Raw genomic sequence first — 14851 nt, 5'->3', positions numbered from 1 at the left:
ATCAGAGAGAGATGTAAATGATTTAGTCTTGTGACTACTGTTTGTGTTCATAGCTGAAAAAATAAAACTTGTTTTGGGAGCAGAATAGGATATTGAACCTGTCCAAAAGAAAGGGTTCCTCTATTAATCTTTACAACTAATTAATAGAAAAAGTATTGATGCATTTGGGACAGTTACATTAAGAAATTGTAGATTAAATTGTTTTCTAATGAGACTAAATAACATTCTAAAGAATATACATACTATTTGACAAGAAATGTATTCTACAATTTCATATTTTAGTTTACATAATATTATGAAAGAAAATATTAAATGTCAGATTGATTTTAAAGCCATAACTTGAACTAATACAGTTTAAAAGATTCAGACATTTTGTATGTGTCATTGCATGCTTTGAAAGGCATTAATTTAACAAGAATGCATAGCTGGTGGGAAAATGAGAATCCCATGGATTTGCCACCTTCAAAATCACAATCTTGTAGTGTATATTGTCATTCTCACATGGTGTAGTGGATAAAGTTATTCAAGTTATACTAGGGGGACTTGGGCCCAACTTCAGGTGAGCCCTGAAGCTCCTTGCTTATCCTTGGGAAAACCACAGAACCAGTTCAAACAAAATTGTCTCAGCTGATAACAAGTGTTGTGCATATGTGATTCCTCCCCTGCCATGATACAGATCTTCCAGGATTTGTTGAAAAACATCCAGGATTTGTTGAAAAACATTTTAATTTACAAAGGAACCAGAAAACTGGTTTACAAATCTCTATTGGATCCTAATTTTTGCATGTGAGTGTATAAGAAGTGACTAGATTACAATGTTCCTAATATATACAGTACTTTTGAGTTTGCCCTGTGCAGGATTAGTAGTACATTGTGTTGTCGCGGCATATCTGTCTGATTCCTGTCCAGCCTCTGTTTAAATACCTTTAGCGAAACAAAACCACAATCTCCTTGGTGTTCAGAAATCTGTTCTAGTGTCTAGTAGTTCTTTGTACTTAAATGCTAAAAGAAAGAAAGAAAAAAAACCCACAATTTTTAAAATATATTCTGGTTGGCCATATTTGTCTTAAAATGTAATTTCCAGAGCTGAACAAATTTCAAGTTCAGCCTGATCAATGCAAAATAGAGTAGAGCTTTTAATGATCTACTGTTTGTGTTTTGTATTTTTATTCTATGTTGTAATATTGTTAATTGTTTTATTATCATTTTTGTTGTAATCTGCCTTGATTCCTCTGGGAAAAGGCAAATATAAACATATTATTATTATTATTATTATTATTATTATTATTACAGTATATACTTTGATTATGTTAATGCAGGCTAAGATTGTAGTAGCTTTCTATAGTAGCTGCATCAACTGCTCACTCATATTCAGCTTATGATCAACTAAGTCACTTAGGTCCTGTTTATATGCACTATTCCCATGCCATGTTTCCCCAATCCTGTTCTTATTCCTCATGATTCATTGTATTGAAATACAAGTTCTTATCCTTCTCTCAGGAATTTCCTCTTGTTAGTTTTAGTCAGTTTTCCAGTCTGTCAAAATCACTTTGAATCTTTATTCCTTATGTCTTATTACTCAGCACACCTTTTTGTGTGCTTTGCTCTTCTACTCCTTTATCCACACCATTTATAGTTGAAACAGTGCAGAGCCTAGGACCTAGAACCCTAACTTGCAATTCATGAGACCCTGGAAACATAAATGCATTTACAGGCCTTAGGTGTTTCTGTGCATAGCTGGGAATTTATGTCTGAAATGAGCCATAGTATGAAACAGTACACTAAGAGAAGTGAGGGGAGAGCAGTGACATTGACAGATTGGAAAGTTATGTTTTGCTTATATAGCAGTTAAGTTGTGTGTTTGCACCTTTTTAATTGCCTATAAAATGGGAACCCTTTGTCCAATCCATCTAAAATTTGGCAGATCCGATGCCTTGGGGGGAGTGGTAGATGGCTTGAATATTTAATGCTGTTTCGGTGGAAAATACCAAAGTTACAGGAAGCACAGCATGGTCTGGAGTTTTATTGAAATAACTGGGAAACAAAGGCATTTAAACGTGTAGTAGTTTTCAAACACATGGGTTTATAATCCATGAAAGCTCATGTGAAACTAAAAAGTTGCGGCTGCATTCCCCCCTCCCTTTATTTAACAATTTAAATTTGGTTTACTTTCTAGGGTTACCTCCCTGCAAATGTTGATCGGCGGCAAGGCACTTTACAGAGAAAGCGGAAAGAATATTTTGCTTTCGTTGAACAATACTATGATTCACGGAATGAAGAAACTCACCAGGATACATACCGGCAGGTGATGGAATTGAAAAGTGGTGTAAGGGAATCTTCACGCATGTGTTTCACACTTTTAAGTGCCCCCTCCCCTTTAAACATTTCATTGGTTGATATGTATTTCTCCAGGGTATCTTCTGTTGATACTCTTACATACAGCATGGCTATATATGTCATGGCTGTTCAATAACATGTGGTGAGAACAAATAACTTAGTGTATAATGCTACTAACCTCTTCTAATCTTTATTCCATTCTTATGCTGCAATTCCACATGCAGATAGAGCTTTTTTGGGGTGGCTTTGAGATTTTATTACTATGATTTTTTTAGAATATGACCACCATAGGAGTTTTTCTTCCTTGTGTACAGTTATTCTTCCAGTGCAGGTAAAGATGTGGTTATGGCATTGTTCTTGAAATCAATGAAAGGGAAGGCATATGAATTTGTAGGAGTTCCCGACAGCATAAAAGGACATTGGATTAAGCTGCACAACTTCACGCCCGTGACTGTGTCAAAATTAGTTTTCATTGTCCTTCATCTTTTTTCTCCATTTGCAGTTAGTCGTGGATAAGGATAAGTCTTGCCCAGTTTTCTGAGTAGTAGTTTCCAAATCTGCTTTCAGGTAATAAACTTCTCATTGACTATGGGAGCACTGGCTGCCAGATGAAAGATCTCTGACATACTCCTGAGATGTGCTAGCCAAATAATTTGGCAGTTTCCATTACTAGCGTGAACTGAGTTTGCTCTTTAGAATGAACCTCACATTCTCTAGCATCTAAGGAAGATTGGTAGTGACAGACAAGCTGTCTTTTAGGGAGGCCTGTGTGCCATTACTGATCTTCTTGCCACAACCCCCCCAGGAACCCCATGGTTCCTAGGAACACAGTGTGAAAACTATTATTTGATACAGTTGAAGGAAATTGATAATTCAGGTTTGTGAAGTCTTTATTGAGGGACTACATCTCTATTTTGAAAGCCTGAGGAGCTAATACACCTTTTATGTTCTACAAAATGTATCCTGTTAGCCAGAGGTTACTCTCTAAACCTGATCCTCCATTTAGTTTCTCTCTAAATCTGCTCTTCCATTCATCTTCTGGATATGTCCTTTATGTGTGTGTTATGCTTTATCTTCATTTTGAAGTAGTTTGTGTAGACAGCAGCTTTTATTCCTTACATTAATAGATCAAAAAAGCAGATCAAAAGCATCCTTCTGCTTTCTGTTCTTGGTGAGCGGCAACAAACTGGGTTTAACACGGTTCAGGAATTGTAAAGTATAGCAGACGATAAATAGTAATTCCATAGCTTTGTACCTGTACAATCAGAGCAGATGAAGAATGGATGTGCTATATAGACAGGAGAAACCTCAACCTGGCTCATTCCTGTTTTGAGGACAACTGTTAATGTAATACAGAAGATTAAGACATAGTGTATCCACTTATGTATTACATATGTATTATAAATCCATTAAAAAAGACAAAGCTTTTAAAAGGTTTATGATGAGGTCTAAAGGGATCCAAGTAAGTTTGAAATCTTACATACTTTCACTATTATGCAGAAAAATAATCTGAATTTGCTTAAATCTTTTGAAAGTTTCTAAATTTAAGTGTTTCTTTTTTCAGATTCATATAGATATTCCTCGTATGAGTCCGGAAGCTTTAATTCTTCAATCCAAAGTAACAGAGGTAAGTATTACTACCAAATAATAAATCTCACTTCTGTGTATATGTGTGGAGAGAGAGTGAGAGAGAGAGACTGAGAATATATATTACAGTATCCTTGGGAATACCACACTGAAAACTGCCTCTTTTTGGTAAGCAATTGTTTATATTCCTTGCTAGTATTCATTATATGACTCTCACTGTTCTGATGGTGTGAATTTTCTATCCCTGCTTCATATTCCAGATGTTAAATCATGGGCTATGCCATCCTCTCTGACACACCTGGTAAAGGTGATCACATATAAATATGATATAAAGAGAAAACTAAAATAAATTTGAATTTCCTTTTTACTTTATTTCATGGCTTTTATCCACCTTAGGGATGTCTTTAAGGTATAAAAAAAGCTTCTGGAACAAACTCTGTCATACTAGCTTTTTACTGTTTCAGCAGAGTTTTTTTGAAAGGCCATTAATAATAAAGAATGCTTGACTCCCCCCACCTCCAAATATAGAGACTGGTGGTTGGGCATGGCTTGTAAACCCCTTTGTAAGAGTTCAAGAACTATTTGTAAAATAATGTATGTAATGATACAGAAACTACAACTTGCAAAGTAATACCATATCCATCAAATTACAATCCTGGGCAGAATGGTGTGACTTATATGTCTGCCTGTGAAATTATTAAGACAGTGTCAAGAGTCCAGTAATCTAGATGTACTGTGGTCCCTTCTCTTACGCGGGGGATCCATTCCAGACCCCCCAGCATAAGAGAAGTTCCACATATGCTCGAGCCCATTAAGGATAATGGGACTCATCCTTGTGGTACGCGGTGGCACACGCACCACTGCTTTTTCCGGCGCATGGCACCGCTACTTTCAACACAGCTTCCAGCGTATGCTGGAAGCCATGTAAGGCGTATCCACATATGACGCGGGCGTACTGTAATTACAGCTAGGAGCTGCAGTTGTACTTTCAGTGACTGTTTATGGGAATTAGATATTATGTACTTTTTAAAAATGGATTCATGAGTGGAGCGGAGTGTCGGAGAATATAGAGGACAAGCGCACCTAGCCTGGAATCCTGTTATTTAGGTCACTAACTACCATTTACATAGTTTGAATGTACAATCACTAAGAGACTAGAAGCATCTTAGATTTAGACTGCCAAGCAGTCTAAATATTGTGTGCTGGATGCTTTGTTTGCATAGAATTTAACTTAGGGAAAGCTTTGTAAACTTATGATAGAGCAATTGGATGAACACTGAAATTTGTCAGCCCTCAGTTTACAGTATAATTAGGTCTTAGATTTATGAACTCATAATTTCTTGATGACTAGATGTTAATTCCATTGCTCATGTCACCACAAGGGTGTTTGGCTGATTGTTGATTGAGGTCTCCACTTTTAACCCTGTGGCTCTTTTATATTTTTCATGGGCCCTGCTGTACAGACCTAATAGTCAAAATATTAACTTGCATCAGTCATATGATGGTGTTCCATAGGATTTTTTTTTAAAAAACCAACAACACTGTTTCTTTAACTTATTTACTCTGTGAGGTATTTTGTAGTTGTTCTCAGAGCAACCGCAAAATGTGATTAGAATGATTGGCTTCTTTACTGTGCTCTCTTTTTCATAATTCAGCAAATATTTGCATACAGAAAATATATTAAACTGCATAATGCCTAATTTACTTACATTGGCTGAAGGCTACATAGGTATTGTAGGACCCCCCCCCCCCCCCAGTGTGTGCATCTGTGTGCATATCAGTGTGTACTGTAAGTGCTTCCTTGCTCTTTTTTTGATAAATGCTATAGGTTTGTTAGAACCATGTCTGCTTTTTGCATGGTTTTTTTTTGGTGTTTATTGATGTCTATAGACCAGTGATGGTGAACCTTTTAGAGGCCGAATGCCCAAACTGCAACCCAAAACCCATTTATTTATTGCAAAGTGCCATGTCCCTCTGGCTTTCTAGTAACAAACTGTGGCAAGCTTTGCGCTGGGGTGACAGCACATGTGCCCACAGAGAGGGTTCGCCATCACTGCTATAGACTATTAACATTCACCAGGTTTCTTTAATGTGCACTGAAGGCTCACCTGGAATCACTGATGTTCCTGAGCCATCATCCATGCAGCCTTTGCCTGTTGTGGAACACTGTTAATAGGGCTATTGTGCCCTAGTAATTGACTCAGTTCTGTAGAATAGCTTTTATGAAGTGTGCTTGAGAAGTACCAAAGCTGCTAATACAGCACATTTGTTTTGGTTGCAAATGATTTCAGGTTCATTTTGTTCCACAATTGACTGATTGATTGATTTAAAGTATTCAATGGCGGGATACATACCGCCATTTAGTACGTATAGGATACGTACTAGGGTTAGGAAGGGGCGGTGCTTCCGCACCCCCCTAACCCTAGTTCGTATTCAATACATACAAGATGGCGGCGCCCCTTCTACATGGGCGCCGCCATCTTGACGTATCGGACGCTGAGCGTCCGTACGCGTCGCGGGCGTTGTGACGTAGCGAGTGCGCCCCTGGCGCCTCGCTACGTCGCAAACGCGACTCAAGAAGAAGCTCCATTTTGGAGCTTCTTTTTCAGTCTGCACAGGAGCCGCGCCATGTGGAGGCTCCGGCTCCCCCGCAGACTAACCGGCGGCGGCGGCAGACCGCCGCAAAGCGGCGGTTTGTATCCCGCCAATATTGCATCCCAACCCATAAGGGTTCCTGAGGAAATGAACATATAAAAACCAATTAAAACCATACAGAGATAAAAACATTTTAAAGACTCCTCATAATACTCTTTAAAAACTTCCAAAACCAATCTAAAAACAATCTGAAATTGTTCTTGCATAGTAAACTTTGGGGGCAGGGTAGGGGACATGTTTTACTCAAGACACTGCATGTTACTGTGACTCAGATCAAACAATACTCAGTGCTCTGACTTTGCAAAGTACATAGATTTCTATTGATCAACTTCTCTTTCATGTTGGTATATTAATGAAGGACAGAGTGAATCATATATGTCAGGGATGATGGGAGTTGTAGCTCTTCACCTCTGGCTCTAACTCACCACCTTGTTATGCACCGGCGCTGACCAGTTTTGGCCAGTGGTTAATGCTTTGCTATAAAGCAGCAGAGTTTCAGAGAATAGGCTGAAGACCCTGACAAACTCTCCAAGCCTTCTCACTCTTCTTCCACAGAAGTCTTCACACTTCTCCAGGATCCAGCTGGCTCTTGTATCTTCACTCAAGACACCAGACAACTCAGTAGTCTTATATAAAAGATCTACTTTATTCTACTATATACAAATACTAATGCCCTCACAAATCACAATCTCCAAATTACTCACACAACTCCACAACTATCCAACAACTACCCACAAAATACATTGGGAATCATAGCAATTATTATAGCCATTGTAAAACACCACCCACTTAGCCAGTTTCCACCCAGTGGGCGTGTACATCCATTCTAATTGGCTCTCATAGTTCAACCCATAATTAATGATTTCATCATCTCACCTTGTACACTTAATGATTCTCAGGTGTTTTCAATTATACACTCTACATTTCTGTCCTTGGCATTTAGGACTTGCTAATTACATTAGCTTTAACACCTGTGTGGCTTCTTAATTGCTTTTGCTTAGTCATAGTGACTCTCACATACATGTTTTATTTCTATCACTGTATAGCCCATGTTGCTTTTTCCTTAACAATATAAACCAGGGGTAGGCAATCGTTTTGAGCCGGGGGCCGGGTTGCTGTCCCTCAGGCGACTGGGGGGCTGAAGCTGGGGGTAGAGCTTCAACCCTCTGGGGCGGGGCCACGTGCCAGGGGTGGAGCTTCCACCCTCCGGGGCGGGGCTGCATGCCGGGGGTGGAGCCTCCACCCTCCGGGGCGGGGCCGTGTGCCAGGGGGTGGAGCTTCCACCTTCCAGGAGCGGGGCCGCATGCCGGGGGTGGAGCTTCCACCCTCCGGGGCGGGGCCGCGTGCCAGGGGGTGGAGCTTCCACCCTCCAGGAGCGGGGCCGCATGCCGGGGGCGGAGCTTCCACCCTCCGGGGGCCAGGCCTCCCCATCTTTTCTGGCCCCTGACAGGGCCCCAGGCCCCGTCAGAGACCAGCAAAAAAGCTGGGGGGCCTGCCAGTGCTGGAGGGCCCCCTGGAGGGCCCCAGCGATGGCACTGGGCCTCCCAGAGGCCCCCTGCCGCCCTCGGAGCCCTCCTGGAGGGCCCCAGCGACAGCAAAGGGCCCCCCAGAGGCCCCTTGCCGCCCTCGGAGCCCTCCTAGAGGGCCCTAGCGACGGCAAAGGGCCCCCCAGAGGCCCCCTGCCGCCCTCGGAGCCCTCCTGGAGGGCCCCAGAGACGGCAAAGGGCCCCCCAGAGGCCCCCTGCCGCCCTCGGAGCCCTCCTGGATGTCCCCAGAGACGGCAGCAGGCCTCCTAGAGGCCCGCCGCCGCTGCCGCCACGGCCACCCATCGCGGCTTTTCGCCGCTCTGGGTGCTGCCATTTTGGGCGGCAAAATGGCGGTGAAGTCTCGCGTGACCTCCCCCGCCATTTTGGGCAAAAAAATGGCGGCTCCCATAACCCCAGAGGCTGCTATGGGCGCCGCCATTTTTTTGCCCAAAATGACGGCGAAGTCTCGCGCAACCTCAGGGAAGGTTGCGTGAGACTTTGTTGCCATTTTGCCGCCCAAAATGGCGGCGCCCAGAGCGGCGAAAAGCCGTGACGGGCGGCCGCGGTGGCGGCGGCAATAGCAGCCAGGGGCCGGTTGCCAGGCCTCCGCTGGTCGCATCCGGCCCGTGGGCCGGAGGTTGCCGACCCCGGTATAAACTGTCCCTCTTCTTAAGTCTAAATGGAGATAGCTGTGATTTAATACAAAAGATTGACTTTTTTTTTCTGTTGGGAAAGATTTTCTTCCTTATTCATGTTATGAATGCTGCAGTCCTATAAATATATAAATCCCATTGATTTCAGCATAACTTACAGCTGAATAAACATTATTATTATTATTATTATTATTATTATTAACCTTTATTTATGAAGCGCTGTAAATTTACACAGTGCTGTACATGCAATCTTTTTTGTGTCAGATTGCACTATAAATAACTTTACCTTGATCAAAAATATTTTTTCAGATCTACCATATATACTCATATACACGTCGGCCTCATGTATAAGTTGAGGGTAGATTTTAGGGCCAAAATAATGGATTATGGTATGACCCATGGATAAACTGAAGATAAAACTTAGGGACATGTAATAAAGGAGATAAACAAAAGAAAAAGAAAACACCACTTTCCTCCCTCCTTCTCCTTCCCTGGACATCTCCCAACCATCAAACACTTCCCTGGTGCTAGAGGAGAAGGTTTTAACATTGGATTGGGAAGGGAGGGAAGTGGAGTTAAATGGGGTGTTTGGTGAGGAGAGAAGATTTTAATATCTGATCGAGAAGGGAATTCCCCCTTTCACACACGGAAGTTTATTGCATGGGCCCTGAAACAGGCCTGTTGGGTTCCAAAATGGGGGCGCGCACAGAACGGGATGGGGTTAGGGCTGCATATTACTGCACAAGGGAATGCCACAGAGGTTGGGAAATTACTGGAAAAAGAATGAATGTAATGGCAAGCTGAAGCCATAACTGAACATCCCAGAACATCATCCCACCACTGCTCAGTTACGGATGGCTTCAGCATGTCATTGTAGTCGTTCTTTCCAAACACTGCCCTGTGGTTAAGATGATATCTTCCCCAATCTCAGTAGAAGATTGAAACTTTTTACACACCAGCCCCCCCCCCCCCATACACATGACCATATTCTGCAGCATAGCAATGAATAAACTATCTGTTGAAAATATTACATCTTCCCTGGGTGCAAAATACTGAGTTTGAGTTTAGTAAATGCAGTATCCCTCAGCAGAATCACAGCTTGGAGACTGCACAACAAAAGTGAATTTATTGCACAATAAGCTGCACAGAATGGCCTTTAGCTTAGTAGGAGCTATTTAATTTGTTCCCAAGTTTCTTACTGTGCAGAAAACAAGTGTTAGAAACTTCAGCCATAAGTAAAGTTGAAGTTTTTCTGGGTTGGAAGCCATATTCCATACTCTCTTACAGGATGTATCATCATGATCATACAGTTTCTAGCCTGCCTCTCCTTCCATTACAGATGTTGGGAACCATGATAGGGTAGACTATCTGACTCCCCTTCCCAGGGTTTTCTCAGAGCCATGGGGTAATCAGCCAAAGTTATTTTCAGTGCTTGGTCTGGGATCCTCACTTGAGTTCTTCTCCCTTTTGCAAAGGGGGGTGGAGCTAGAAAATGCTCTCAAATGACACCTACCTTGTTGTTTTCGCTGATCAGAAATAACAATGATTTCTCTCCCCACCAAGGGTGAAACTATGGGGGTCGGGGAATGTGGGTGCCACCTTTCCATATGAATTCTGCCTCCCTCCATGAAGCTTTCTTTCAGTCCCCATATTTCTACTATTGTAGTAATTTGAAACTTAGTTTGAGCATTTAGAAATAGAGTTTTGGCATCCAGAGGAAAGTATGCCTAAATTATCAAGGAAATAGTTTTTTGTGGGTTTTTGTGGGTGAAGATGCCAGCCACAGATGCTGGTGAAACGTCAGGAAGAAACCCTTCTAGAACATGGCCATATAGCCCGAAAAACCCACAAAAAACTATGGATGCCGGCCATGAAAGCCTTTGACTTACCAAGGAAATGTGAGCACATATACGAGTTCTTGGTATGGATGATTTTCATTTTTTCACACTCTGGAATTCTAGATATTTGGGGACCGAGGGACATTTTTTTAATGAGAGGCAGAATTCTTATTTGTAGTCTCCTGATTTTGCCTCCACTCATAGCTACACCACTTCATTCCTCTCTGTCCCATAGCTGGCAAACAACCAGAGTCTCCTTGGTGAATTCCACCCTTCTTGCACCAGTGTAATTTTCATTGTGTACAGGATGCTCTTCCCTTACATGGGGGATCCGTGCACGCTGGGGATCCGTATGCGTAAAGTGCGCCCACGTATGACGCGGGCACACTGTATATACTTGAGATGTGAATAAATCTCTTTTATAGAAAACCTGTTTGTAGACATTACAAATAAAGCCAATGTGACATAGTAGTTTGAGTGTTGGACTACAACTCTGGTGACTCTGTGATTCCCTCTGCTAAATGGCAACCTGTGGTTCGAACCATGGGAAGTTTCATAGTTCACTTCAAAGATATTGAAAAAGCCAACATTTTTGAAAGTTTCAAAATTCATTTTAAAGACCATAAGAGCCTGCTTTTAAAGAGGGAAACTCTTGGAAACTTAGATCTTGACCATAACATGTAAGAAGGAAAAAAATACTTTTTGTTTTTTGCAAATGTTCCATTTCCCCCCCCAGTTTATAACTTGTAGACCAATTTGACTTTGCCGTGGTACTCATATTTCATGAATGTTGTCTTTAAATTACTGAGAAATTGCATTAACAGTGTCTAATAATTACATTTGCTGATGAACACTTACTTTGTTATTCAAAGTTTTATTGATTCTGCTCTCATTGGTTTGTGGTTCATTACATTTTCCCCACAGATCTTTGAAAGAATTTTGTTTATCTGGGCAATACGTCATCCAGCCAGTGGATATGTCCAAGGCATTAATGATCTTGTTACTCCATTTTTTGTTGTCTTCACTTGTGAATATACAGGTAAGAAAAACTACAATATGAACATTGCTGTAACATGATAATTTAAATTGCCTATTTTTGCAAGTTAGATCTATTAATAATATTAATAATAATAATAACAACAACAACAATTTATTTATATCTTGCCTTTTCCCAAAGGATCAAGTATATGCCAGTGTATACCAGTAATGACAAACAGCCTTATCAGTTAGATTGTTAAAGATTAAAAATGTTTCAAAACATTTTAAATTGGGGTAAAAGAGCCATGCTTGTCAAGTATGATGTTTTATGGATTCTTACAGCTATAGTCAGTTTGTCACTAGCTTCCATCCTTCTTCTTACCATGTTGTACTTTTTTCTGTAATTTCCTTTGCTTCATCAATACAGCAAATTAGACTGATTCGATTTATTACAGCATAGATTACCCTTGAGTGAATGATAGACTATCCATTTATGAACTGGCATGGAGACCTCTCTTTTGCTTTGCTTCAGTTCATAGGAAGTTCTTTTTCCCTATACTGATCAAGTAATTAGAATTGCTGTTGCTTTCTCCCCTAATAATCTTTTAAGTAGGATAGGGGGCTACTCTAGAGAGCACTTACAGATTCTTATGCCCTCATCTGTGACAGATAATGAAAATGTTCCTAATGGTCCTAGAACAGTAGGATCTGTGCTGGTATACTTTAGAGTTTGTTAATTGAAATAAGTTTAAATGAGATGTGATTAGAGAATTGATATTCCATGTTAAATAGACCATTTAATTAATATAGTAAATACGTTTGTCTTAAGTACTCCACCAGCAGTTTAAATTACGAGTCCTAAGTGAGTTTGTTGTATTTTCTGAAATTTACCATCAACATAGTGCACCACTTGTAATTAGTGACAGTGTCATTGAAAGGTTGTTACTGAGTTACCCTTAGAAAATGAATTATTGTTGTTGTTTTCTCTTTTGTAGTAAAGTATATATCAGAGGATCTGTTTATTAAAAGCTAGTCATTCATTATGTTCTGTATTGCATAACTGCCATAAGTTTCCATAGGTTTGGTGTAATAATCTCAGATGCTCTTTTCTGGTCACTAGAGACAAAGTAGATCTACCTGTTTGGACAGACTAATTATTAAGTGTTAAATGGGAAACTAAAAGTAGGCCTAATATTTACATTTGTTCTAGAATTCTCTAGAGATGGAGTGTAGACCTTCTAGTGTTGCACATTTTGCTAAACAACCATAGAAGCAAGAAAGATTTATTTTCTTCAGCACTAGGCAGAACTTTATGAAGCCTGCTTATGAGGAGAATATACTGAAATTATAGAACTGTAGCTGATTGCAAGTGTGACTGCACATGGCATGCAAATTTGGTTGTTTTAATGTCAGACCTACTCTTAAGAAATTGGCCACTGCATGGTGACACAGAGGAAGTTGTTTGTGGAGCAGTTTCTATAGCTGTTTCAAGCAGCTACTGATATGGGAAGCAACATGTTGGCAAGGAGCCTTGATAAAAGGTTCCTGAGGATAGGACGAGGGAAGAGACAATGCCAAGCCAAATTGGTGTCCTAGTATGGCAGTGCTGACCCCGCAAGTGGCATAAATAATTGCAAGGGTTTTGGTCAAAACATTATGTGTGTATTTTCTATCAGTTTTCTGAATCTGAAAGGAAAGACCTCTTTTGTATGAGTTAAGATTTTATCTGCACTACATTAGTAAACCTCAGAACTTTCTACAGTTGGCGCTCCATTTTCATGGGGGATCCGTTCCAGACCCCACCCCCCATGAAAACAGAGGCTTGCGCATATTCAACCCCCATAGGCTTGAAAGGGCCATGTGCCTGTGTGTGCACCTGTGCATGTGGGGCATGCCCCATTAAAAATAGCTGAGGTCTCCCCTCTGCGGATGTTCAAGGTCATGGATCCATGAGTTAGGAGGGGCAACTGTAGTTACGTTAACAGTTTTTCAGGTAAATACCATTTATGTTAATATGCCAATCTATTGTATTTGGTTATGAGAAGCCCAGTTTAAATTCCTGCTCGGTAATAAAGCTCCCTGTGGGACCTTGGACAAGTCACTATTTCTCAGTTTAGCCTTTCTAATATAGCAATATCGAGGCTAAAGTGCTGCTCTGAGTTCTTCAAAATTTAGAGATATAATAAAATACCCTACTTCATTTTTTACCAAAGTGTACTGACTATTGCCTTCACTGATACTTTAAATCATTATTGTCCTTTAAGAATGCAGTGGTAGTTTGGTCTAAATAGTTAACATACTTTCATAAATTGATTATAAATGTTTAGAAATTTCAGGACAGCCAGGTGGTGACTACTGTTATCCAAGAGAACTACTGTTAGCCATTCCGCACACTAACTCTAACCCGTTTCCTTCCACAATTTTTTCATATGCCACCTACTATTTCCTATTCCTTCAAACATGAAACAATATACTAATTTCCATGTTTTGTAATGTTTTGACTGTCTCTCATAATATAGGAATCAGACAATGTAACAATAATAGGTTAATGGATTTTCAAATTCCCCACTGATAAATGAGAATTTTGGTGTGTTTGAGAATATAGTCACCACTGATCAAACTGTTCTGTTAATTATTATTTAATTCTAATTAGAATACTCTCATGATAAGTAAATTTACATTAGCCCATTGGATATAGCAAAGCAGTAATGAACTGAATTTACTTAGATGTATTTCAGTAATGTAGACATCGTTTTCATATATGCCAATTATTGGAGTGTAAATTAAAATGGGATGACATTCACAGGAAGTAAAGCTGTAACAGTTACAGTGTTTGATACATTAGATTTTTATGAAGCTGACCTTGTAACTATTTGCATTTAATTTGAACTTGATTGCTTTCCGTTTTTCATGTACCAAGTTGACTGGTCTGTTAAATCGTTATAGAATTTAGCATAATTGTTTGACTTTGCAATTTGCAGTCAGGAGGTTTTCTGGGTTTTTTTAAACTAGGTATATAAACTGTGTTATACTTTTCCTTTGCATGTGAGAGTAGTCCAGTACTTTATATCCTTCCTTTGTTGTGTATACTGGTTTGGAGATAGGATTCTTCTCTCCGATTGAGGTTCTTCCTTTACATGTACAATTGTTTATATGAATTACTGAACACATGAGAGAAACTAGCTCTTCCCATACGAGAAAGCACAGACTATGGATCTTATGAGCAAAACTAGTGGTCAAACACATTATTTTGCAAAAATGTACATCTTGTCCATAC

General features: G+C 40.2%; 1 protein-coding gene across 2 annotated transcripts in view; it reads left to right on the top strand.

The window, feature by feature from the left end:
* Nucleotides 1-14851, top strand: part of TBC1D22A (TBC1 domain family member 22A) — a 155629-nt gene that overhangs the window by 58017 nt on the left and 82761 nt on the right. Inside the window, exons 6-8 of one of the 2 annotated variants that reach the window (XM_089524458.1) lie at nucleotides 2177-2305; nucleotides 3902-3964; nucleotides 11521-11635. In XM_089524458.1, the coding sequence (XP_089380584.1) occupies nucleotides 2177-2305; nucleotides 3902-3964; nucleotides 11521-11635 (307 nt within the window). Of the gene's footprint in view, nucleotides 1-2176; nucleotides 2327-3901; nucleotides 3965-11520; nucleotides 11636-14851 lie in introns of both variants that reach the window. The other variant, XM_089524457.1, reaches the window with a different exon arrangement.

Source organism: Sceloporus occidentalis, unplaced genomic scaffold (assembly GCF_023333645.1).
Source record: "Sceloporus occidentalis isolate IW3139 unplaced genomic scaffold, rSceOcc1.0.p SCAF_5, whole genome shotgun sequence".
NCBI lineage: Eukaryota > Metazoa > Chordata > Lepidosauria > Squamata > Phrynosomatidae > Sceloporus > Sceloporus occidentalis.
The sequence above is the reverse complement of the archived record's forward strand: the minus strand, read 5'-3'. Positions and strand labels throughout refer to the sequence as shown.